Source organism: Equus przewalskii, chromosome 29 (genome assembly GCF_037783145.1).
Source record: "Equus przewalskii isolate Varuska chromosome 29, EquPr2, whole genome shotgun sequence".
Lineage (NCBI taxonomy): Eukaryota > Metazoa > Chordata > Mammalia > Perissodactyla > Equidae > Equus > Equus przewalskii.
Window position 1 is genome coordinate 28,732,836 of NC_091859.1, and position 27,121 is coordinate 28,759,956.

The window sequence follows — 27,121 nt, forward strand, 5'->3', positions numbered from 1 at the left end:
GCGTACAAAGGGGTTCACGTGTATGAACTCACATGTATAATTCTTAAACATCTCTGTAACATGCCATGGATTATTACTATCCCTTTGACATCTGAGGAAACCAAGGCTTATGTAGAGTGTAAGAAACCCACCCAAGATCACACAGCTCGTAGGTGGAGTCAGGCTCAAACTCATATAGTCTAATACTCAAGCCCAACTTCTTCTCCACCCGTAGAGTACAATGTTTGGTAAAAAGAACTCTGCATCGGCAATAGGGCTGTGAGCTGGCACAACTACTCTGGAGACCAATTTGGCAATAGGTATCAAATTTGAGTCGTGCATCTTAATTCAACAATCTCACATGAACAATGATTCTTTTCCTTCCATAACACGGATAAAAGGATAAAACTGCTCATGGCTGCAGGAGGCTGGCCTAGGGGCTCGACTGACCCCAGGTCCCATGTGGCTACCCCAGGGACTGAGAGGACCAATATCTTGGTCTACCTGTGCAAGCTCTGCAGGGAAACTCACACATGCCTACTAAGAGAAATGCTCAAGAATATTCCTTGCACTGTTGTTGTAAAAGTCAAAAATTGGAAATAACCTAAAATGTCTATTAACAGAAGAATGGCTACTTTAACTCTTAGGTCATACACTGAACACTATATAGAAGCTAAATGAATGAAAAAGAGCTCCATGAATCAATAAGAATATGCCTCAAAAGCATAAGTTTGAATGAAAACAGCAGTAGAAGACTATGTAAAGCATATGATTCTACTAAGGTTTGTAAAAATGAAAAACAATACAATATGTTACTTATAGATTCATACATCTGCAGCAATAGTATAAAAACACACATGGCAATGAAACACACCAATTTAGAACACTGATAACTGCTAAGGAGGGAATGAAATGGGACCAGGAAGGGATACACAGGAGGCATCAACCATTTATAAGGTGCATTTTTACTGATCATTTTGAAATAGTTGCTTAAATAATTTAAGAGTTGATAAAGCTGGGTGGTAAATACATGGTTATGTTATTTCCTATAACTTCCTGTACATTTGTATTTCATAATAAAAAAAAGTGTAAGCAGCGGGGGCAGTGCTAACTCAGGGACCAGGGCTGGCCAAGCTACAACTTAGAACACTTGCCCAGAGGGATGCCCAAGAAAGGAAGTCAGTATGCCCTGTAGGGTCCATGAAAGGTTTGGACTTGTAAGTACCAAAGGATGCTGAGGCTAACACCAAAGGATTATTTAAATGTCTGTACATGGAGGGAGCAAATGTCTACATTCTTTCATCATTCTTGCAACTGTCCTCCCCAGGTAGGAAAATAGAGAGACGTTTCCTGGAGAAACTGAATGGGAAGGACACAGGACTCGAGGACACCAGGAAGCTTGAGGCATTAGCTGAGAATGAGGGTGAACTGGAAGGCTGCATAGTCAACAGTGGGATTCCCTTAGACCTCTGCTTTGTTTCAAGAATAGTAACAGGCAGGAGTATAACCCCAGAGAGGAGATCAGATGACAGATTTGTGGGGTTCCCAGTTAAATGGCCAATCCCCCATCCTCCACTAGTGAAGTGCCCAGTCAACAGCCTTCTCCCACTTCCAAGCTGCTTAACCTCTCCACGCCTCAGTCTCCTCCTGCAAATGCAGAAAATAATCCCCATGTCATGGAGATGACGACATGAGCATAAACAGTGCAGAATACTCAGAACAGTGCTTGACGCAAAGGAAGAACATAATAAATATTCACTATGATTAAAAAAAAAACAGGTCATATATGAAGAAACAAGAATCTGACTTTTCCAACAGCAACACTTGGAGACGAGAGCAAAGCTTTCAAAATCTTGAGAGAAAAGGATTTCCAATCTATAATTCTGTGCCTGGTCAATTTATCAACCACATGTTGAGGGTAAACTAAGGGCATTTTAAGAGTGCATGCCCTCAGAAAAGTTTTCTCCCTTGGTCTCTTTCTTTGAAACTTTCTTGAAAATGTGTTGATGTAAAATGAGGGAGAGAACCAAGAAAGAGAAAGAACTGGGATCCAGAAAATAGAAGAGCCAAACTGAGAGAGCAGCGAGGGAAGGTTCCAGGATGAGAGCTGTGCCGTGGACTGGAGAGTCAGGGTCCAGACACAGTGGGAGGACCGAGTGCTCTGGAAATGCGGTCTCCAGGATAAAGGCAAAGTATCGATATAACAGAGTTTTGGAGGCAAAAGCTAACTATAGGTGTATGACAGCACTTGGGAAAAAATTAAGGATAGGTATATAGAAAACTATGCAAGTGCAAAAATAGGGCAATTATTTCCAGAAAAAATTAAAGAGAGATAAAAAGAAATATAATCATGACTTGGCTCTGTGATAAATGATATTTACAGTCATAGAATATAAACAATACTTATTTATTAAATAAAAATTGAGCATTACTACATTAGGAGGATGGAAGATGGGGAAATAAGGCATGGGGTAAGATAGCTAAATCCTCATCCACCACCAAAAGTCTACAAATAATTTCTTAAATTGATAAAGCCAAATTAGCAATCCACGTTCAATACAGAGATAAATAAGAAAGAGCTGGGGCCAACTCGTGGTGAGGTGGTTTAATTCACATGCTCCACTTCAGTGGCCTGGGGTTCACTGGTTCAGATCCCAGGTGCGGACCTACACATCACTCATCAAGCCATGCTGTGGCAGCATCCCACATACAAATAGAGGAAGACTGCCACAGATGTTAGCTCACCAAAAAAAAAAAGAAAGAAAGAAAGAAAGAAACAATAGCTAGAGGAGTTCTGGAGGACTATTAGTATCTCATGTTTTACACACACATAAATATCTTTTTAAAAAAATATATATAAAATATCTTTTTTCAATATGTGACCAAGGAACGCACTATGAAATCAATTAATGTCATTGGTCTTTTAAAAGAATGAAATAGAATAGAATGGAACACAATAGAAAGTATTAGCTTGTATAGCACACAGTAAGGATATATTATAAAACTTTTATTCAGCTATGAAATGACACATATTTATAGATAAATAAGATATATAAAAATGTGTGCATTAGTTTCAATATAAACATATTTCTTACTGAGGGCTTTCGTCAAAAACATTTGAAAGCTACTGATCTCACATGCCCATCTTATACAGTAGATCTAACATGGAAATCCCTGGATGGGATAAACCATGTCTTCTTTCTATCTGATCTCTTGGTTTCTAGCCAAATACTTATACCTGATAAGCTTGAAACAAATGTTTGCTGTTGAAGGGGCACCTCCCCCCCCGAATAACTGTGCTTCTCTCAACAAGTGAAAAAACCTCTAAGTCTTAGTTTCTTCATCTCTAAAATGAGATTACCATTACCTGCCCCACGGGCTGAGTGCAGAAATTAAGTGAGATAATATTTGTAGAGGGTTAAGCAAATGTTTGGCAAATAGTAAGTACTAATAAATATTAGTGCCACCATCATTGTTCATCGATTATTATGCTGCCTCAGAATTTACGACCTTTATTTGAAACGTTATTGGAACAGAGGTGTGACCTTTCACCTCCCTGGGCCTTAGTGTGGGCTGCTTTAAAATGGATGCATTTGTGTCCTCAGTCTGCTCTGGCTCTAAAGTACAAAGAGGAGAAATTTGCTGTCATAAGCTACGTAGTGACTGCTCTCCTTACTTTTGCATCCCCCCCCCCCACATTCTTATTCCAGTAACTGGATTTATTTAAGTTCCCTTCCTATCCAATTTCTTTTTAAAGGTATTGTGACAACTTAAAGTTCAAACAGGTTTAAATTTATTAATTTTTTTTTTTGCTAGTTAACAAAGGATATCAGTGTTTCCTTGGAACACTTGTGTATAAGGAATTATTAAAATCACAATAAGTATCAGATACTTCTTAATGCAACATGTTTTATTTTAAAACCAAATGATTGTTTGTGAATGCATGCTTTTCACTGGGAAAACGCATCAAAAATCAAACCGAGGGTAGACTGTGTTTTCACATCGTCTGTTTGTTTTTCATAAAATACGCATAACTTCTTTAGGTAAATATACCTTCCAAAAAAGGCAACTTTGTAGCCCCAGCTAATTATGCATGTCCCAGATGTATTGCTTGGAATTTAAATAAATATGTAAAGCACAAGAATATGTATTTGCTTTGGATGATACTGATTCCCTCGGCTGGCTCCTCCTTTGAGCTAAAATCAACAGTCCCATGCACCAGTGTCCCCTCAGTGCCCCAGCTGCCAGAAGTGGCCTTGTCGTGTATTGTGTGAAGAAACGTGATTTCTTTGGGAGAGAGATGCTTAGAAATATGATACAAACACCAGGAATAGCAAATTAGTACGGTTCTTCCGAACCCCTAACTTACAAAGGCTGAATTCATTTCCCCTAAGCCAGTTTCCAGACTGAAAAGGCTACTCATTAAAATCTAATATTTAAACGTCTGCCAAGAAGAATTTAGGATTATCAGTCAACAGGAATTCAATCTGCTGATATTCAGATAAAAGCACCTTTTCTTTGGTCTGAATCATTTTTGTGAGGTAGCAGGTGGGGGAAGGTGGGAAATGAATGAAGCTCATTTTGAGAAGGAGCCCAGAATATTCACCAAACTTCCCAAGGAATCGAAGGCACAAAAACGGTTAAGACCTTCTATCCAAAAGAAATTCTTAGAATGTGTTCCAGGAGACCATACGACAATGTTCATAGCCTTGATTTTTAACAGCAAAAAACTACAACCAACCTAAAAGTCTGTTAAAAGAAGAATGGATGAATGAATTTGGACTATTCATAGAATGAAATCCTTTATAACAGTAAAGCAGATGAACAACAGTTACACATGTGAATTAATCTCAAATACAATGCTGAGCAAGAGAAGAACGTCACTTGGACGCATATTCAATACAATTCCATTTTTATAAATTCCTCAAACATGCAAAACTAAAAAATATATTTTTATGTATCCAAGTATTTGCATTACATCACAAGGCAAAGCAAAGACTTGTTAGCCATCCAATGCAGCATCAACAGTTTGCTCTGGGAGGAGGAAGGAGCACACAGGCGGCTTTTAAAGGTATAGGTACTAGGGTATCAGTAGTGTTATGTTTTTTAAACTGACTGGTGAGTATCTTTGTGTTCACTGTATTATTATTCTTCATACCTTGTGGATATCATTATTGTTTATTCAATATTTAATATACAATTAATTTTTTTTTAAATATAATAATTTTTTGGCTGGGTTCGTTAACCCTGGCCCATCATTGATCACTCTCTCATCTGACTACGTCAGTCTGTTCCAATCATGCAAAGAACTAGTGATAGCTAATGTCACTTAACATTAGGAAATAACCTGAAAATCAAGAAAAAAGTCAAACTAAGTAAGATGTTTCTTAGTTTAATAATAAGAGGAAAAAAGATGAAAATAAAACATATATAAACTACTATATGAAATTAACATTTATTGATTTTGTACTGTGCGCTAAGTAAAATTACTATAATGCTGTTAATATTCACAGAATATTGGGGAAAGACGCAATCAGCGGACATCAGGCCCTGGATAACTCAGGTGCCCCCCCTTCACCCTCCGCCTGTTGCCCAAAGATGGTCCTGCTTCTAATACCAGCCTGCTTTCAAGCAGGAAGACTGCTGCCCAGCAAAACATTTCACTGGAAAAAAGATATCCATTCATTTAAAACTACTTACTGAATGCCTTTCCAATATGTTACTCAAATTTGAGAAATAATATATTTTTTTTATAGCATACTAAAACGTGTTGGTCTTTGAGTGTGGGGATTATGGGCAATTTTACAACGATGACTATATATTGCTTTATGGTAAGAAACAAAACTTAATAAACTAAAAAAAAAATCCTCATGAAACAATGACCAAAAATCCCTTCCTTGCCTAAGCTCACTATAAAGATCTGTTTTTTCACTTTACTAAGTGACATATGGTCTCAGAAAACAGATTTAAAAGGATAACTTTGAAATCTGTAGGAACTGAGTAATGGATATTGCTAGGAAATGGAACTACCTGAAAAACATTTTAACTGCAAATAAAATAAAAAGATCCATTTGCTCTGAACTTCTTTGACATAAGAAAGGTAAACAAACCCTGAAAAGAAGACAACTCATTTTTATGGGAGGGGATAAAAGTCGGGGGGGGCAAAGAAATAATAGAGGGATTGAAACCTACAAAATAGATCTTTTCTTGCTGTAGAAGGGTCTAAAGTCATTGGTTAGAGACAGAATATGGAGAAAAGCAGAGAATAGAGTTGGATGTACAAAAAGAAGGTACATGCTTAATTAATTTAATTAACATCTTAGAAAAAGTAGCTACGAAGTGACAAGTGTGAAAGCCCAGACAGAAACAACTTGGACATCCATAAGGTTTGAGATACAATATCATATAAGGATTCATAAATACAATTACTGCTGCTGTTGAAATGCTAGCACACTAAGAACTCTATGTTAAAAGTAGAGAATAGAAGGATGTTGATTTGGCACGAATTGCAGACAGAAACACATCTACATTAGATTTGCCTATTTTGGCATATCTATACCTGTAAAAATATAAATATTCATATAAGTGAACTGAGATCTACATAAAGAAGAGAGTTTGCAATTAAAAAGAACGGTAAATGATTTCTTTTTGAGACTAAAATTAAAAAGATGTTGAGGCTCAAAAGAAAACTAGCATAAGACATATAAATCAATGGAAGAGAACACCATTTAGAAATAGATCCACATATATAGTAAATTGATTTTTGACAAAGACATTAAAGTCATTCAAGGGCAGAAAGGACAGTTTTCCCAATAAATGGTGCTGGAACAACAGGGTGTTCACATGGAAAAATCATGAGCCTCAATCAGTATCTCACACCACACACAAATTAACTGCAAATAAATCAGAGATCCAAAGAAAAGCTAAAGCCAGAACATTTCTGAAAGAAAATACAGGAAAAAACACCTCTCACAACCTAGGGATAGGCAAAGATTTATTAGGATACAAAAAAGTAACCGTAAAGAAAAAAATGATAAACTGAATTTCATTAAAATTGAAACTGCTGCCATTAAAACACGTGATTAAGAAAATGAAAAGGCAATGCAGAGACTAGGAGAAAATATTTCCAATACATCTATCTGACAAAGGACTTGTGTCCAGAATATATAAAGAACTCTTATAACTCAATAATAAGTCAACCCAATAAAAAATAAGTGGACATGAGATTTGAACTTCACAAAAGAAAACATGAATGGCCAAGAAATCCATGAAAAGATACTCAATGCTAGTCCTCAGCAGGTAAATGGAAATTATGGTCACCATGAGACACCACCTTTATACCCACTGGAACAGCTAAAGGTAAAAAGACCGACAATACTAAGTGATGGTGAGGATGTGAGGCTAATGGAACTCTCATACTAATCAGAATGCAGAATGGTATAATCACTTTGGAAAACAGCTTGGCAGTTTCTCATAAAGTTAAATATGCATTTTCCATAAGATTCAGCAATTCTACTCCTGGGTGTCTACCCAAGGGAAATGAAAACATATGTCTACCCAAAGACTTATACATGAATGTTAATAGCAGCTTCATTCATAATAGCCCTAAACTGGACACAAACCAAATGTCCATCAGCAGGTGAATGGATAAACCAACTGTGGTATATTCATACAGTGGATTACTAAGCAGCAAAAATGGAACAAATTACTAATACATTGAACAATATGGATAAATTTAAAAAACATATGGTGTGTAAAACAAGGAGATAACAAAGAGTACATACTTAGATTCATTTATGTGAAATTCTAGAAAAGGGAAACATAATTTACAGTGAGAGAGAGCAGATCAGAGGTTGCCTAGAGCAGGGAGGGAGGGGAACTGACTACAGAGGGGCGTGAGGGAATTTTTTGGGGGTGAAGGTCATGTTCTCTATGCTGGTTATGGTGGTTCTTATCTGGGTGTACACATATGTCAAAACTCATCAAACTCCACACTTTACATGCGTGTATTTTACTATATGCAAGTTCCATCTTAATGTTCTTTCTTTTAAATTGCTTTTGTGGGTTGGAGGGCTCATCTTTGTATGTCAAGTAGCAGTGTGCAGCACATCGGAGAGATCTGACAAATATCTGCTGAGCTTTTGAACCTGTCTAGAAAGGGAATTCTTAAAAATATATAAGGACTCCAGTCGAGCCTAGAGAAGGTGCCAGCAAACTAGAGCCTGCAGGACAATTCTGGCCTGCCACCTGTATGGCTTGTAAGCTAGGAATGGTTTTTACATATTTAAATGATTGAAAAAAAATCAAAGGCAGAATAGTATCTTGTGACATGAACGTTACAGGAAATTCAGTTTCCAGTGTCCATAAGTAAAGTTTTGCTGGGACACAGCATGCTCATCTATGGACATGTTGTTGATGGCTGCCTTTGTGCTGTCATGGCAGAGCTGAGTACGTGGGACAGAGACCACAGGGCCTGCAGCCTAAAATGTTGCCTATCTGGCTCTTTCAAGAAAAAGTTTGGTGATCCCTGCCCTAGAGTACAGGGCCTCTTCCTGTCATCCTCCACCAACAAATAATGAAATTACCAGGTTAAGTTCTCCATCTTTTTACTTATCCTGTGATGGAGTAGACAGAACAAAGGCTTTGGAGTAACATAAATCTAAAGTTCAAATTTTATCAACCACTTAACTGCCTCTATTACTTTGGGCAAACTTTGTAAGCTTTCAGTTTCTTGTATTTGTCACTTGGAAACAGGGAAGACTGTACATATCTCAGAGGACTGCTAAAAGGAGTAAACGAAATAATGTAAATAAAATACATATTGTCTGGCAGTTAATAGACATAAGTATGAGTTCATGTTCTCCTTCTGAATGAACTATTCAAGAACCGTGGCTGTAAAATGGCTGGGCAGGCAGGAGGGCCAGAATGAGCCTGATCACCCATCAAAAAATTTTTGAATTAGAAGGCATAAGCTGTTGTTCCCTACTTTGTCTCAGTTCTATTCTGGCAGAAGTTATCAAACTTCATTTACATTTATTTTTTTTAGCTGTCAATGCCCAGTTCTGTACTTAATATAAATGTAATCATACATTATATGCTCTTTTTGTGTCTGGCTTCTTTTGCTTGACCCTATGTTTGTGAGATTCACAATATTGTTGTGAATATATTGTTGCATAAAGTTGTAGGTCATTCCTTATCCTTGCTGTATAGTATTTCATCATGAATGTTATTTGCTTTTTTTTGGGGGGGGGGGTGAGGAAGATTCACCCTGAGCTAACATCCATGCCCGTCTTCCTCTACTGTGTATGTGGATGCCTCCACAGCACAGCTGATGAGTGGAGTAGGTCTGTGCCCAGGATCTGAACCCGTGACCCTGGGCCTCTGAAGCACAGTGTGTGGAACCTTAACCACTTGGTCAAGGGGCTGGCCCCTATTTACTTTTAAGAATAACTTTAAAGTTTAGCATTCTGTTTAAGTGACTGAGATGTTCAAAAAATCTACATTGTTAAGTTCACGTGTTCTGCTTCGGTGGCCCAGGGTTTTGCCGGTTCGGATCCTGGGCGCGGACATGGCACCACTCATCAAGCCATGCTGAGGTAGCATCCCACATGCCACAACTGGAAGGACCCACAATTAAAAGTACACAGCTATGTACTGGGGGCTTTGGGAGAAAAAGGAAAAATAAAATCTTTAAAAAAAAGAAAAAAGCATCATCTTTAAATTGTTTTATGTGTATGTTTCACCTCTCCAATAGATCTGCTATTTCTTTTAGATGAGGAATCTTGTCAACTATCTGCCCTATTACCCAAACAAAGTACACTCAATATATCTTGAATCCAATTTAACGAATATTTATTTATACCCAACATAGAAAACACTGTGATAAGCTTTCTGGAGCATTCAGAGAAAAATAAGACATAGTTATTGCTTCCAATGAGATCAGAATCTCAATGAAGAAACATAACTGAAATGCCTAAAATAATCCAAGAATAATATAAAGCTGAATATTCATTTTATAAATATTGACTGTAGCAGGCAGGGGCTGGATGCCGAGTCTATTATGATGAATAAAACATAATCCCTGAATGAGCTTGAACTAGCAACATCCTCTGGAAAGAAAACGGAAGGGACCTTAGCAGAGCTGAACAGCAACACCGTTAGAGAACCTGAACTGAGCTTCTCCAGAGCAGAGGAGTCATGGGAGTTGACTGTTAACGCAAGATACTCAAAACAAAGAGATGACCACACAAAGCAGGCAGCTTCCACCCCAGATCATCAAAACAACAGTAGTAGTCACAGATGATAGAATGGTTTGGGACTTTCTTTAGGCAAACCGAAACCATTGCCAACACTTCATGTTACGCCTGAATGAACATTACAGGTGAAGTAAACAATCTATATCTAAGCTAAAAGAAAAGGCAGCCTGGCCAGAATCACTCGGACTGGTTTTCTTGGTCAGGCCTGAAGAATCTTAGGTTATGGTAGAAAAGGGTATTCCAGCCCCTTCTTATAATACTTCTAATTATTCCTGTTTATCTCACGGTCATTTAATGTTTTTTGTCCAGTGTCTCTTATGCTTTGACACAGCCACTGTCCCAGCAGATGTTTCAATAAATGATTTAAGGACAAACATACATGAAATTATGCTGATTCACTCAAACTGAAAGTCAGATCTTCGCAAATAAAATCTATCTTCAAGAAGAATCAGCAACAGAGGGGAAGGTCTGGACAATCCTTAATGCTATCCTGCAGCTTCGAGTGAAGAACTGGGGACCGAGAACGTAAAAAGTTCCCACACTCCTAGCAAAAGACTCTTCTTCAGCTGTGCTAACAAGAAGCCACCAGAACTAGTTTAAATTCAATCAATAAACAACTTGCCTTATTGAGTATGTCTTAGAAGCCAGCCAATCAATGAGAGTCCCTGCTTCTGAAGTAGCCTATCAGCAACAAATCCGGTTCAGTAAATACACCTCTGAGGACCAACTAAACAACAGTACTTATCGCCAGGTACCCATACTTCCACAGACGACATCAGCCTTCTCAGCCTTCGAGCATCTGCCCAGCCCTGAACTCTGCACTTGCCTAAATCCTGACATAAGACCTGCAGTTTCTCTGCTTGGAGAGATTCCATCTGCTCCCAGCTTAGCTCCTTTATAAGAGTGAGCAGTACATTCAACTCGGTCTTTTTATTTCAGATGCTGAAGGATGGTCTCATCATCCTTTGACATCCTTTAAACGCCCCTTTTAATAAATGCAAAATCTTTAGGGACTTTTTGCTTTAATATACTTCCCTAGATGATACAAACATAACACTTTAGTTTTGTTATGCAGAACTAACACTGACATTTAGCTTTAAAATAAAAAAGTGGTATGGCACTAAATATTTATTTTAAAAAAATAGCTAAAGATTTTAAATTATAGAATGATTCATTTTGGGTGAATATTCTAGGGTCACAACCAAGATTTTATTCTCGCAAATTCCTTGAGTAGTGGTTTCTATGCTTTTCAATTAGTTCTCTCACATAGCTATGCTATAAGACTTTCTTGTAGGTGATGTGAAAATTCCTCTAAGTCACGTCTGCAGTCTCAGCAGGATTCAGAGCACAGGCGGTAACGTCCTCGCCAGAACACCAGAAAAAGATGGCTCAGCTTCTCTGGTCCTACCTTCATCTTCATCAGGCTTGACAACACTGAGAAGAGCTCCCTGTCTCAATGCCTTGCTACGCGGGGATCCAGCAGGCTGTGCCTCCACTGAGGCAGGCAGTCATTTCATCTTCTGTGCATTACTGGCCTGGAGCCCAAGCATACCCAGCTAGAGAATTAATCATAAATATGGGTTTAGGAAAGTGTCTCAATTTTAAGACCCTACAACCTAAGCTATAATAGCGTAATACACTATTGTATCACAAAAATGCAATCACAAGGCTAAAAAGGAATCTCAAAAATTCACCTGTTTCAACTTCCTACCTTAAGGTAACCATATTAATCAACTCCCAGAGATAAAGCAGATGTCTTACAGCTAGGAAAAAATTCCTGGAACTGCAGATCCTCCCCTCACATTTCCCTTAGCATTCTCTTCACACGTTCCCCTCAACCCAAGCTGACAGACGGAAAGCAATTAAGAGACAGAGGCAGAAGGGCCGCACAGAATGAATAAAGCCATCTTTCCTTTCCAGTTGGAATCTGGGGGATTTAAATCCTGAGGAGCAAGAAGAGAGTGTGAGTGAGGTCAGGCAACCAGTCAAAAGCCCCTGGTTGCTTAGCTCTTTCCTTTGAGATGCCATCTGGGAATAGGATTTGAGTTACCATCGTAATAAAAAAGACATCACCACACCATTTAATGAAGGCCTACTGTGTGCTAGGTATTTAAATATCATAGCCACTGTGCAAAGGGGAATCGTTATCCTCATTTTACAAGCAAGAACAATAAGACCCCAAGGGATTAAGTAACTTGCCCAAGGCTAAGCCAATTAACTTGTCCAGCTATTGGGTGGTTATCCTGGGATTCCAGTTACAGCCATGTTGCCGCCATATGCCTTCATTCTTCCTTATTTAGAAGAATGACCCAAGGAATGAGTGGGGTATCAGAATCATGATAGGGATTCTTAATGCTAGATTCCAGAGGTTCTGATCCCCTCACTGACACCCTCCCAGACTCATTGCGCAGTAATCCACAAATACTGATGATGATGATATTAAAATAAGACAACAATAGTGCCTCATGCGCATTATCTCATTTCATCCTTGTACCAACCCATGAGGTAGGTCTACTCTTAGCCTCTCTTTATAGATGAGAAAACAGAGTCTCTGAGAGGTTACCTTGCCTAAACTGACACAGGTAGTAAGTGGTGGGAACCAGAGCACAGGCCCTTACATACCATCCCATGGTGCATCAGAGGAATGTCTCAGATCTCTCAAGTTTGTTAGGAGTGGGAAAAATGTTGAAAATCATCATTCTAGAGAATAAACTAAACTCTTTAGTCTGGTCTTCAAGATCTTTCATGATCTTGCCACAACCTGTAATTTTCAAGCTTATTTTCCATCCCTTCCTTTCATAAGCCCTATGCTTCAGAAATTTTCCTACTCTTGTCTGTAAATACCCTGAGTTTTCTCATTTACCTAATGCTACCCCCTTTTGTTGAAAGGACATTCTCAATGTTTCATTTCCACAGCAAAATTTTATCCATTCTCAAACTTCCCTCCCCAGATAGGAAGAAACCTCTCCCACTGCTGAAGTTCCGTGGCACTTCGCCCCTCTCTCAGGACACTGAGGACACATTTATCCTTGACTGGATTCCTACCTGACTTCAGTAGGCAGAGGTTCTGTGTAAACCCCGTGGAATGAATGCCCTTCCGAGGCAAAACTCCTGGCTGGGAGAAATGTGCAGATGTAATGAAGCCAGAGAGAACAGACAGCTTTAAGCCTTCAGAAATTGCCATCCTAAAATGTACAACCCTCAGGAAGAGCAAACAAAAAAGTATTGAAATTATTCTTGTAATAGTGATTAGGAGTGTAGACTGGAGCCAGATGCAAACTCGCTGCACGGACCTGGACAAGCCACTCAGCTGCTCTCCACGTCAACTGCCTCATCTGTAAATGGGAGCTAACAGCATCACCTACCTCCCTGGGCTGTGGTGGGTGCGCAGTGCATTCATATATGTAAAGGGCCTAGCACAGTGCATGGCTCATAATAAACGCTACATAAATAGTAGCTATTATCATTTCTGAAACTCTTATATAACTGAAAGAGTGGCTCAGATCACCAAACCTCAAGAAGGGAACTGTCAGAGAAGGAAAATTTTCAGAGTGAACAACTTAGGCGACAAGGAGATGAACCGGCTCATATGAGAGGGCCAGCACTCTTCCTCTCAGAAGCCACAGATCAAGAGAAGAGGCAACTGAACGCTATAAAATAACAAGTTAAATTATGGAAGAAAGAGTGAATACAGACTTCTAGAGAAAACACAGAGATGTTAGAACCACAGGGTGTACCTGGGAACCCGAAGGAGACTGTTTTAGGCCAAACAAATTTAAAAATAGATAGCTTCTAACTTAAAAATAGACCAATCCAAGGGGCTGGCTTGGTGGCGTACTGTAAGTTCATGCACTCTGCTTTGGTGGTCCCAGGTTTGAGAGTTCGCATCCTGGGCGTGGACCTGCGCACCGGTCATCAAGCCATGCTGTGGTGGCATCGCACATACAAAATAGAGGAAGACTGGCACAGATGTTAGCTCAAGGACAGTCTTCCTCAAACAAAGGGAGGAAGATTGGCAACAGATGTTAGCTCAGGTCTTCCTCACCAAAAAAAAAAAAAAAAAAAAAGAATCCAAAATTAGCTCTTTAGACTCAGAATATGATTTTTCACGAAAACAACATTTTATGTATTGCCTGAGTTCTCTGGCTAATCCATAGAAGCCAATTTAACTTAATTATTACTTTGGTAATAATTATAGATTTTCATATTAATAGACTGTTTTAGTTACCAGATTGCTATTAGCATATACTTTACTAATTATGTACAATAATGCTTTGTAACAAATCATCCTTACTGTAGGAGTGGGAATTCACAACATCAAACATCATGAATGCAGGAGGGGATTTGATAGACAGCTAGAGTCACTATACTTCCTGGTTTGCCCAGAATAGTAATGGTTTATGCTTGTCACTCTGATTATAATTATCAACAGCTCCCTTTCACTCTCAAATGTCCTGGTTTGGAGTATGGTTATATGGTCACCTTAGTGTTAATATCTTCACCCTAACACTACAAGTGAGGAAGCTAAGCCACAGAGCAGTGCTGTGACTTAGCCAAGGTTATGGAGTTAGGAAGGGACCAGAATTAGAACCCAGAAATAGATTTTCCTAGTCCAGGAGTCTTCCTGTTATACGGCATGGACTCATCAGTAGCAAGATAATGGTGATGACTGTGACGGCCAGGATTTGGGGCACCAGCAGTACACGAGAGAGAAAGTCCATAAGCAAAGCTCGCCCCATCCCAGAGAGACTTCACAGGGTCAGCCGCTGAAGGCTGAGGGATTTAGGGGATCTTTGCTTGTGTACCTTAAGCCTGGCCTGTTTCTCTTTTCACTACACCCACTTGCGGCTTCTTGTCATACAGGAAAGATTGTGGGGGAAGTAAGGAATTTAGTTTTGAACATGTTAAGTTTGAGATGTCTTTTCAACATTTAACTGGAGACGGAGAATAGGAGTCTAGTCTGGAGACATCAGTTTGGGAGTCAGCAAGGAAAGGGTGGTATCTTGTAGCTTACGGCACTCATCAGAAGAGCAAGAAAAGAGGTCTGCAGTAAGCAAAAGATGGTGAATGATGACATGGAAAAGGCCTCAGGGCACTGAACAACCAGCTCCAATGATGAGAGGAAGAAAAAAATGATGCCTATGACAATAATGATGACAAACTGCGGCTACTACCATTATTGGAAACTATGTTCCAGGAACTCTACCAAGTACTTTATTAGCTTAGACCTCATTACCATCCTCTGAAGGGGAGGGAAAAAACAAGGCCAGAGAGGTTATGAAACTTGACTAAGTCACAAAATAAGTAGCAGAGCAGAAATTCAGGTCGGACTCTCAAGAGCTCTGCTCTTTCAATGTTCTGTGTGTTGGGATCTTATCTTCCCTCTTCTTTCTTTTGTCCTTTGTAATGCATGTGACAACAGTCTGGCTTACAAATATTTTTCTTCTGTGGAAACATTTATTTTTATAGTTAGAATAATGACACTGAATCGTGTGAATGTGACTTCAGAACTTAGACACTGTCAGGCTTCTTTTAGTCAGTGTGCAGGCCGTACGTCTGCCCCGAGCCCGTTCTACTAGAAGAGAAGTGGAAGATGTCTGCTCTTCATTTGTACTGTTTGTGGGGTAGTCACGTTCATACTGCAAACACAGGTTTCAAAAGGACCATCAACTATTATTTTTAGAACAGAAACATTTAGGAAATTCACTAACCAACATCCTGATTACAAACTTTCTTATGAGGCGCATACATTTGCTTGTTTAAGGTGGGCTTGAGATTTGCTGAGAACAGTTTTTCTTGAGAATACGAACCTGTTAGGAAATGTAAGATGGAGCAATCTGCACGGAAGTATAAAATTGGAAACCAAATATTGCCTACTGAAAGGCAGTAATAAAAACTGATGAGACTCCTGTTTTTAAAATTATATTAAGAAGCATTACTATTTTGCTAAGAACCGTTTCATATTTATTGATATTAATTCAAATTTCTCACCAGCGATAACATATACTCTGATCCTTCTCTCCAAAAAAAAAAAAAAAAAAAAAAAAATCCATTAAAGCACTTGTAAAAACTGAAAGCCAGGGGCTGGCCCGGTTGCATAGTGGTTAAGTTTGTGTACTCCACTTTGGTGGCCCAGGGTTTGCAGGTTTGGATCTCAGGCGCAGACCTATGTACTGCTCGTCAAGCCATGCTGTGGTGGCATACAAAATACACAGAAAATAGAGGAAGACTGGCATGGATGTTAGATCAAGGACAACCTTCCTCACCAAAAAAAAAAAAACGGAAAAAAAGAATGAAAGCCGGGCTTAGGCACAAAATTTGCTTCTGAAGTTCCAGAGGAAGAAGACTATTGTTATAAGGAGTAAGTCTTAGGCTCCTCTCTAGTTGTTTCACGCATTTAAGTCTAACCTCTCAAAACTAAGAGAAGATGCTAAAGAGCAGGGACGATGGCTTCTATTTCTTTTGTACAGTGACTAGCACAGTACTTGGAAGACTATATATACTATGTAATTGCTAAAATCCTGGTCTTTACAGTTCTCAACTTTACATATTGAGAATTTGTTGCCATTCCACCATTTAAAGGAAACATCTTGTCTCTCCCACCAGAAAACACAGATACAGCCAGGAACAAAGGTTTTCTACAACCAACTCTCACAATGAATTTCTCCTGGAATTTGGTGCTGCAAGAATTTTGGTTGAGTTCTTAATGACCTGATTTTCTGTATGACACAGTCAGTGCCTAAAATAGGGAATTAAAAACTGCATTTAGAAATGGTTTTGATTCATTGCATACCAATTGTATTAACAAACACGTTGTTGGAATTCAATAGGCATCCAGGGCTAGAAAATTCTCATTTTTCTTCCCCAGTGAAATATTTTATAGAAGAAAAAATATTAATATATTCCATAAATACCTATCTTTTTGCCTCTTGTAATGGTATGTCATCCAAGCTTTATGCTTTTGTTTTTTTGCAGACAAAGAAAGCACATTTTGGATTTCAAACATAAAGGGGAACTAGTAGAGGCTTTAAATTAAATTAGGGAAATAAACCATGACGTACTGCTCTTCCTTCTTTGCTCAAGAGATTGCCAGTCAGCTTATTTGATGGATAGTTACCTTTGTACCTTCTCAGGCTTTGTATGCTGGCAAGATACCACGTCCTTGAAAAAGATGGGAGAGAATAAGCAAACATGAATTAGGGATGGAAAGCCCTGAAGAAGATATTAAGATTCCCTTTGTACATCTTCGAAGGAAGGCCAACAAGGTCCATCACAGCCTGGAATTCCATATTACGCTTTTGATTTCACAAATTAACAGGCTTTGAGCAGTCAATGGAGCATGTGAATCAGTAAGACGTGAAGTTTGTCAGAGGAAACGACTGCTTAGAAAGAATCCAAGCGTCTCTAAGTTTGTAGAAGAAAGTACACTCTGGTTCTATGAAATCAAAGTTGTGGGTTTAATGGGCTAATGTGACATAGATGAAAAATTGTGTTCTAAAGCCAGCAACTGTACCCTTAGCTACAGCTAGCAGTTTCATAAATGCTGACTGATGGCACAAAAGGTATAATGGGTAATACAGGATGGTTAGCTCGGTGCCAATCCATCCTTACTGTTGAAAACAAGCTCAAAATGCAATATGACTGACGGTATACCAAATATGAATGCCTTTTGCACGTTACTCTGGCCTTGACATGTTCCAACTGCTCTGACTGCTCCTGGGCACTGGGCAAGAAGATGAGTAAGAATACAGTCCATCACATCTACTGAATGGTTCAGTGGCCTTAAAAACACATTTTACATGTCACATAAAAACATGTCACATGGGGCCAGCCCCGTGGCAGAGTGGTTAAGTTTGCGCACTCTGATTCAGCGGCCCAGGGTTCAGATCCTGGGTGCAGACGTGGCACTGCTCATTAGGCCATGATGAGGCGGTGTCCCACATACCACAACTAGAAGGACCCACAACTAAAATATACAACTATGTGCTGGGGGGATTTGGGGAGGGAAAAAAAAAAAGCAGGGAAAAAAAAGAAGAAGATTGGCAACAGTTGTTAGCTCAGGTGCCAATCTTTAAAAAAAGAAAAAGTCACATAAAAACACATTTGTTAGGCTCCCTCTAATTGCAAGACACATCATAAATACCTAAACAATGTACTTTGTAAATGTAAGTAGATATTTTAACTTAAAAAATAGTTTCAAAAACTGGAGTTAGTGTGCACCAAGGGCAAAATAAGGCACAAACTTGACCATTCCAAGACCCGAACAATTTCAAATTCAGGTTAACTTTTTCTTTTTCACTTAAAGTAAGAAACAGTCAGCTACAGGACCAAGATTAGAAAGCTAACATGCTCTGAAGAAAACTCCTATGTTAACAACTGAAATAAAACCTTAATTTTAAAAGCTCCTTATTATGGAAAAATTCAAACGTCCACAGAGTAAACAGAACAGTATAAATTAACCCACATCATTCTCCTGCACCATCACTCAGCTTCATCAATTATCAGTTCAATTTTGCTTTATCTAGACCCCTACCTTGTGCTTTTTCTTGCTATCAAGTCACTATATCTCTAAACGTTTCAGTAAAACCTTACAATTCTGATTGAATGTTGATAGAATTTTGGGGGTTTTGTGTTTTATTTTTCATTGCCTTTAATTTTGAATACTTATGTCAGTGAAACAGTGGAAAACTGGTGTTTATTGAAAGCAAGGGGAAGAAAATTTAGATTTTTCCATTTTTCTGGAATTTCTGGGACCTAAATACAGTGGTAAACTTTTCTCCTCCTTTCACTGAAGGAGGGGACAGAGCTACCAAGATACAGTCACTCAATTTAACAAACAGTAATTGAGTGCTAGGGATGGGGCTAGGTAAAAATGAGTAAAACAAAGACTCTATCTAGAATGGGTGAGACAGACACATAAACAGATAATGTCAATGTAATGTGGAAAAGCTGGGATAATGGTATTCACAGGTTACTATGGGAACAGAGAATAAGGGCAAATTAGGTATTGAAGAAAGGCTTCCAGGAAGAGATGACATCTGAGTAAATGCAAAAATACTGCAAAGATTGTTACTATGTCATTATAATAAGCCCAATGTCAAGTCTCCTTCAAACAGATTTCCTTCCTTTAGGTGGTTGGTGAATTAGGGGGTAGAGGGGAAGATTCTTCAAAGAATATTAGTCTGGGAAGAGAGTGAAATACCAAGAATTAAAAAAACAACCACTATATCACACCTTGTGGGGAATACCAAAGGGAACAAGGCTTGGTCTCTACCCTCGAGGAGGTAGGAACCTAGATGGAGAGAAATTAAACATGCATTAGAAAACTTTACTATATGATATTTAATCAAAATACAGAGTGTAGGGATGGGAAGAATGGTGTGGACTGAAATATTTGAGTAAGAACTAGAACTCAAATCAAAATTCTGAATATAAATTTAACCCAGATCAAAAAAGGAAGCCATCAGGTAAAGAATAGGAAAAGGTGAGTCTTAAGTGGTCAAGGAGTCTTAGTCTTTAAAAAGTCTTTCTTGGGGGCTGGCCACATGGCATAGTGTTTAAGTTGGGTGCGTTCTACTTCGGTGGCCTGGGTTCGTGGGTTCGGATCCCAGGTGCAGACCTACCCACTCGTCAGCCATGCTGAGGCTGAGACCCATATACGAAACAGAGGAAGACTGGCACAGATGTTAGCTCAGGGTGAATCTTCCTCAGCAAAACGAAAAAGTATTTCTTCATTCTGTCCAACTTTGGGTTGATTGAGGCAGTAAGGGGAAGGTCAAGATCTTTTATCTAAACCTTGGTCTCCAAAGAGTTGTGTGAGTGTGTGTGCTTATGTGTGCATTGTCTATGTTAGTTTCAGAGCATGAAGATTTGATTTGAGAATTTACAATTTGATTCTAACTTATTCCACTGGAATAATGCACAATGTCAGATGCAAATACAAAGATCTAGTCTAGTAGATATGTGATTCTTGGGGAGAAAATAAAAACTAAAATCCATAAAAATAAAAGTCATAAAAGACACATAGGAAAATTCAATCAACACTATAAGATAATGAAAAAATATTTTCCAATCATCCTCAGAGATCAATGGCTCACCATTTACAAAATTTTATTTTATTTTTATTGTTTTATTTTTTGGTCAGGAAGATTTGCTCTGAGCTAACATCCGTTGCAAATCTTTCCTCTTTTTTTGTGTGTGCTTGAGGAAGATTAGCCCTGAGCTAACCTGTGCCAGTCTTCCTCTATTTTATACGTGGGTCGCTGCTACAGCATGGCTTGACAAGTGGTGTAGGTCCATGCCCCAGGATCCAAACCTGCGAGCCCGGGCCACTGAAGCAGAGTGTGCCAGACTGAACCACTACACCATGGGGCCGGCCCCTACAACTTTATTTTTAATAACAACAACAGTGTCAGCTCACACTTATGGAGCATCTACTACACAGCAAGCTTTATATAATTGACTCATTTAATCCTCAAAATGAGTTATGAGGTAGATACTGTTCCTCTCATTTTATAGAGGCGGTAACTGAGACACAGAGAGATCTATCTAAAAGATATTTTAATTTTCCTCCACTCCAGTTTTTCAAACTTCCCTTGTCAGAATTTAGGTCAGAGGTTAAAAAAAGACATGTAGGTATATTGCAAGTATAGGTTGAAATCTAATATTTTTATGAATTCAGAAAAAATACTTACATCCTTCATTGACTTAAATAAAATAATGTGTGATAGTATGTTGGCACAGAACCATAAACATAAAGGTTAAATCAACCCATGAGGCTAAGACATAGAGCTGCAATAGAAACATGCTCTAAAAATGGCATGTTTATCAAAAGACCAAAGAATAGTCTCTGAATATTTCCCATGGGATTGAGAAATGCATCTTTTTCATAAAACTTAGACACACAGAGAACATAAATTGTAATAAATGACCATATCATATACAGCAATAAAGTTGGCCAGTAGTAAAAAATCATTTGAGATAACTTTTGTCCCTACTGAACAGTAGAAATATATTACTCCCCAGGTAGAGTTAGTTGCTTTTTCTTCCAAGCCCTGAAAGCACTTTACACGTAGCTATCCCCAGCATTTATATTATATTACATTATAATATAATTAACTGTTCATGTAGTAGTCTTCCCTCCAGACTATGAATCCTTGAGGACAGCATCTAAATTTATTCATCCTGGGATTTGCAAAGGCTCAAAAAACTTACTCTTATGCACTCTTTCTCAGGCATCTATTAGATGGCGTTCATACAAAACAAGGTAACAAACAAGGAAGACAGGGAATCCAGGAAACAGGAAACCCAAAGGTTCTACTTATCAATCCATATTAAAAGTGGTCCTGAACTTATGGGTTTTAAGAAGATCAAATCCATACGAAGGCCTTCCATGGATTTTTGAAATATTAAATCATTTCATGTGCTTTTAGCTTTACACAGTTATACTTTTACAGCAGCACGAGGATAAAAGAGGCTTTGGGATTTTAACTCTTACCTGTAATACAGCAGCAAATAAGTATACTACTATGAAGATTACAGTTAAAGAAGTGTGACCGCTTTTCATCAAATGAATAGTGTAGAGGAAAATTAAATGTCCAGGAATCACTAAAAGCAGCAGAACTTGAGCAGACTTATTATTTACTCCTGTAATATAAAATGTAAAATTTGTCAAAGTCATATTTTGGTTAATAATAGGTCACAGTTATTAAAATTTGAGTTACTTTCTAGTTACTATACTACATAGCATCACATAAAATTCAACTGCTAAAAGTAAATTTCAGCTATTTATAATTCACCTAATTCTTTGAAACTCTCATTGTATGATATATGTTAATTAAGTGAAAGGTGGTTGATAAAAACTTGCTATGAAGAACATTGGTCAGACTTGACTATCATAAAAACAGAGAGAAGACAAAAGAAAAAACATAAAGTTTTAAAGTACTAGAATGTTTTAATTTTACTTTTCCTTTAGAGTTCTCTCACTGAGATTACAAGGCTGGGCATTCCTGATCCTCATTCAAAAGTTACTAATTACGTTTATTTTCATCAGAAAAAAAAGGTGACAAGAACTGTGAGGTTTAAAATTGTGATCTTAGGTTTTTGGCAATCACGTGCCTGGGTGACATAAATAACGGACTGTTCTTTGTAACTGAGGTTATCACTTTCCATCCTGTTTATTTGGGATCAAATGCCCATGTTCAGAAAGACCAAAAAGATTAATATAGGAAAGACAGTACCTCTGTCTCCCTAAATCACCGAGCTTTCTCATACGCATAAATTTCCTCCTTCCTGACTCATAAACAAGTCATCCCAGAGAAAGGAGTAAAAGAGAAAAATCATACAAAGTTCCTCAGCAACTGCAGAATTGATACAGATGACTTTTTGTTCACTGAGAGTTAGTGAACAAAATCTATTCTATTTAAAATCTATTTAGCTCTCAGAAATAGAAAAGTTGTGCAACACTCACAAACAAAATATGTATTCAACGAATGTGGCCTGCCTATATTCTTAGAGAGGACTAGTTCCTGAAATAAAATATGCAAAAATCCACGAGCACGCACCTGGGCCAAAAAAGGTTCTAAATGGGTAGTAACAAGCTTTGGGTTCATCAGGCAATTCTCCTGGAATGCTATGTAAATGGAGGTAGGTAGAAATCCTGCTAGCCTGAATGGCCACCAAATTACCACCGATCCCTGAAACATAAGGAGAAAGAAACAAAGCAGTTATCCTCATATTTTAAACAACCTGCATAAATTCAACCAAATGCAAGCCTCTCCCGTCAGATCCTGGGCTAAGAAAACAAAATAGAGTTCTTCTGAAATGTTGATCTATTTAATGTTGAGGTAGGGATTCCAAAGGCATAAAATTATTGTTATGAAAGACTCATTCATTAGTTTTCAAATCTGATTCACTGTCTGGTCTGAAAGCAGACTAGAGCAAGTAATTTTTAAAAATTACTATCACAACCAAGATATAAAACTAGGTAACAAGATGTTTCGCATTTATCACTTTAATGAGAGACTATGCTAAATTTATTCAAATAGACTTGGCTTGATACTTTTCTTCTCAGGTTATGAAAGAAATTGGTGTAAGGCACTGAAAAAGAAAACCCTCAAGAAAGTCATCTTTTAACCTAGATTATCCTCTCACATACTCCGAGGAAGAGGAGTTGAGCGAAGAGGTGAAATGAATTCCAAAGGGTGGTCTGCCCTTCTAGGTTGAGACAGACTATGGCAGGAAGAGGGAGTAGCCATAAAATCAAGTAGGAGGAAACAACTGAAAATTTCAAGTTCGTCCATGCTAAGTGGGGGCTAGCATAACCATTTAGAATACCTGGGAGCCCTAGACACAAGGGGAGTCCACATTCACTTGCCGGCTATTTTCGCAGGCCTCCACTGGGTGCTTGTGAGACAGACTGAGGTAGGGCAGAAGACTTGAGATAACCAACCTTGGTGGCACACAGGCAAGAAATCCCATCCATTTCTGAACCTTTCTCACATGTGAAGCAAAGATGCTTGGGGAGGTGGAGGAGACACTGTAACCATGGGACCTCTAGAACCAGTTCAACCTACCCCATTTTATCAACAGAGTAATGAAGAGTGGTTTTTCAGGAACTGAGAAATGACTCCTTGTCCAATTCAGGCCGATTGAGACCACCAACCCATCAGCTGGGCCTGCGCAAATGCCCAATAAGTGACCCTTTTGAAGTCAAGGGCTGAAAACTCCACCCTCAGATCATACTAACACCACCATTTTGTGAACATGTGTCCTATGAAGAGGCATGAAGTTTGATTACACTTGCACAGATCATCAATTACCTCACTTCTCCTTACCTCCAATCATCTGTCTCCACAGTTCAGACTCTGCCCTTCAACCCATGAATTTTACCCCAAGCCCTGGATCAAGGAGATGGATCTGAGAGCATATGCCTCTTGTCTCCTTGCAGATCAATCTAGCAATAAAACTGTTTCCTCTTCCCAAAAGCTGATGCCATAACAATTGGCTTTTTTTTTAATGCATGTCAAGTAGGAGAACCCCATTTTTATGTGGTAACAATACTCTAGCTATCTGGTCCCAGACAAATATCAATTGTCACTGGAGGAAAAACAGAAGCAGAAGCTGTCTGCTGCTGGAGTGGAAGAAAATCTTCTTGCTCAAGACTAATCTGGCAGAGTTTGACTGTCAATAGGGCAAGGGGAAGAAACATTGAGAAACCCCTACCTCTGAGGACCAAGTGCACAGGGACTGACTATGATTGAGGGTAGAGCAAGAGAATCCCAAACTCCATGCCATGCTTTGCATCAAGTAACAAGCATCAGCAGCCTACAGTGGGAAGAGGTGCAAGAACACAGAGAGTTAAGCCTTCCGGGCTGCAGGCATACAGCTCTCCAGGCTTCACACAAAGCATGAGGTAGCAGGAATCCATCGAAAAAGAGATTTGAGGGGCTGGCCCCGTGGCCGAGTGGTTAAGTTCGCGCGCTCTGCTGCAGGTGGCTCAGTGTTTCGTTGGTTCGAATCCTGGGTGCGGACATGGCACTGCTCATCAAACCACGCTGAGGCAGCGTCCCACATGCCACAACTAGAAGGACCCACAACGAAGAATATACAACTATGTACCGGGGGGCTTTGGGGAGAAAAAGGAAAAAATAAAATCTTTAAAACAAAAAGGAAAAGAGATTTGAAGCCAGTGGTGCATTGAAGGTAACTATAATAACCACAAAAAACAAACCCAGCTCAACTACTGACTAGACTGACTCAATCCTCCAAACTAACAACCTGACAGAAGAAAAAGCCTGCCTATTTTTAGGCATGAATAATATATATGTCAATCTCCAATGTTCTTTTATACACAAAGTCCAGCATTCGATAAAAGTTGATAAGACAGTAAAAAGCAATAAAGAAAACAGACTATTGTCAGAAGTTAAGAAGTCAACAGAAGCAGACTCAGAGATGACTCAGGTGTTGAAACTATCTGACAAGGATTTTAAAATACATGTGATTAACATGTTAAAGGTTCTGGTGGAAAAGATGTATAACACGCATTATTAAAAGATGGGGACATAAACAGGTTAAAAGTGTAAGTATGGAAAAAGGTATACCATATAAATACTAGTGAAAAGAAAGCTAGAGTGGCTATATCAATTTCAGAAAGAAAAAAACGATTTTATAACATAGAATACTACCAGGGATAAAGACAGACATTGAATAATGGTTGAAGAGGTCAAGTCACGAAAAAGACATAACAATCCTGGATATAAATGCACCTAAAAATAGATCTTCAAAATACATAAAGCAAAAACTGATAATCTAAAAAGAAAAACAGGCAAGTCTGTGTTTATACTGAGGTTTTACCACTCTTCTTTCATTAATTGATAGAATACATAGATTTAAAAAATCAAAACTATACAGAAGATTTGAACAATACTATTAATCAACTTGGTCTAAATGACACTTATAGAACACACTGCCCAACAACAGCAGAATATAAATTCTTTACAGATGAACACATGGAACATTCATGCAGATAGACATATTATTAGCCATAAAATAAGTCTCAATAAATTTGAAATGACTGGAACATATAAAGTACATTCTCTGGCCACAACAGAAAAGATAGATATCTGGGAATTCCCCAAAATATTTGGAAAGTAAACAATACACTTCTAAATAACCCACAGATCAAAAGAAGAAAGCACAAGGGAAACTGAAAAATATTTTGAATTTAATGAAAATGAAAACACAACATATTGAGAATCGTGGGAGGCACATAAAGCAGTACTTAGAAATCCACAGCATTAAATACTTAAATTAGAAAAGAAGAGTGATTTCATATCAGTGATCTAAGGTTCCCATCCCAAGAACCTAGAAAAAAAGAAAAAATTAAACTGAAAGAAAGCATAAAGAAGGAATATAACAGCACAAATCAATGAAATAAAAAACAAAAACAATAGAGAAAATAAATGAAACCAGAAGTTGATTCTTTGAATAGATCAAGAATAGAAGAGAGAAGACACAAATTCCAACATCAAGAATGAACGAGGAATCAGCATTACAGACTACGCAGGAATTAAAAGAATAATATGGTATATCATGAACAACTTTATGCCAGAAAATTTGATAGCTTAGATGAAGTGGAAAAATTCCTTGAAAAATACAAACTATGAAACTCACTTGACAAGAAACAGATAACATGAATAGCCCTATATCTATGAAGCAGTGGTTCTCCTCTGGGAGTGATTTTGCCACCAATTCTCCCCTCCCCTCAAAAAAGATTTGCCAATATCTAGAAACATTTTTGGCTGTCATAATTTGGAGGTTGCTACTGGCATCTAATAGGCAGAAGCCAGAGATGTTGCTAAACATCCTACAATGCACAGGAAGTCCCCCCATAATAAGAAATTATCTGGCCCCAAATGTCACTTGTGTGAAGATTGAGAAACTCTGTATTAAAGAAATTGAATTCATTGTTAAAAACTTGCTCACAAAAAAAACCCTCCAGGGCCTGATGCCTTCACCACTTGGAAACTGAGAGAATATGCCTCTAAATAACCTGTGAATTAAAGAAGAACTTGTAATAGAAACTAGAAAATATTTGTAATTGAATGGAAATTAATTACTACATACAAAAGCATGTGGGATGCAGATAAAGCAGTATGAAAAGGCACACTTCTAGACTTAAATGCATATATTAGAAAAGAAGGAAGGCTTATTGAGCTAAGCATCCATTTCAAGAAGTTGGAAAAGACAGAAAAATAAACACAAAGTAAAAGAAGGAAAACAATGAAAAGAGAATAAATTAAGAGGATCATAAAGCAAAATATTAGTTACTTGGAAAGAAAAAAAGAGTAGGTACAAACATTAGGAACCAAAACAAAGGGAGTCAT

General features: G+C 38.3%; 1 protein-coding gene and 1 long non-coding RNA gene across 12 annotated transcripts in view; one reads left to right on the forward strand and one right to left on the reverse strand.

Moving 5' to 3' along the window:
- Positions 1 to 5,739, forward strand: part of LOC139080386 (uncharacterized) — a 45,589-nt gene extending 39,850 nt beyond the window's left edge. For 2 of the 3 annotated variants that reach the window (XR_011534871.1, XR_011534870.1), the window contains one exon: positions 5,493 to 5,739. This is a non-coding gene — a long non-coding RNA (uncharacterized lncRNA). The remainder of the gene's footprint in view (positions 1 to 5,492) is intronic. The other variant, XR_011534869.1, reaches the window with a different exon arrangement.
- SLC41A2 (solute carrier family 41 member 2) overlaps positions 1 to 27,121 on the reverse strand; it is a 124,619-nt gene that overhangs the window by 5,858 nt on the left and 91,640 nt on the right. For 6 of the 9 annotated variants that reach the window (XM_070600771.1, XM_070600768.1, XM_070600770.1 and 3 more), the window contains exons 9-10: positions 22,799 to 22,930; positions 21,733 to 21,881 (exon numbers count right to left, since the gene is read on the reverse strand). In XM_070600771.1, the coding sequence (XP_070456872.1) occupies positions 21,733 to 21,881; positions 22,799 to 22,930 (281 nt within the window). Of the gene's footprint in view, positions 1 to 15,672; positions 15,875 to 17,352; positions 17,397 to 21,732; positions 21,882 to 22,798; positions 22,931 to 27,121 lie in introns of those variants that run through there. The other 3 variants (XM_070600773.1, XM_070600774.1, XM_070600775.1) reach the window with 1 other exon arrangement.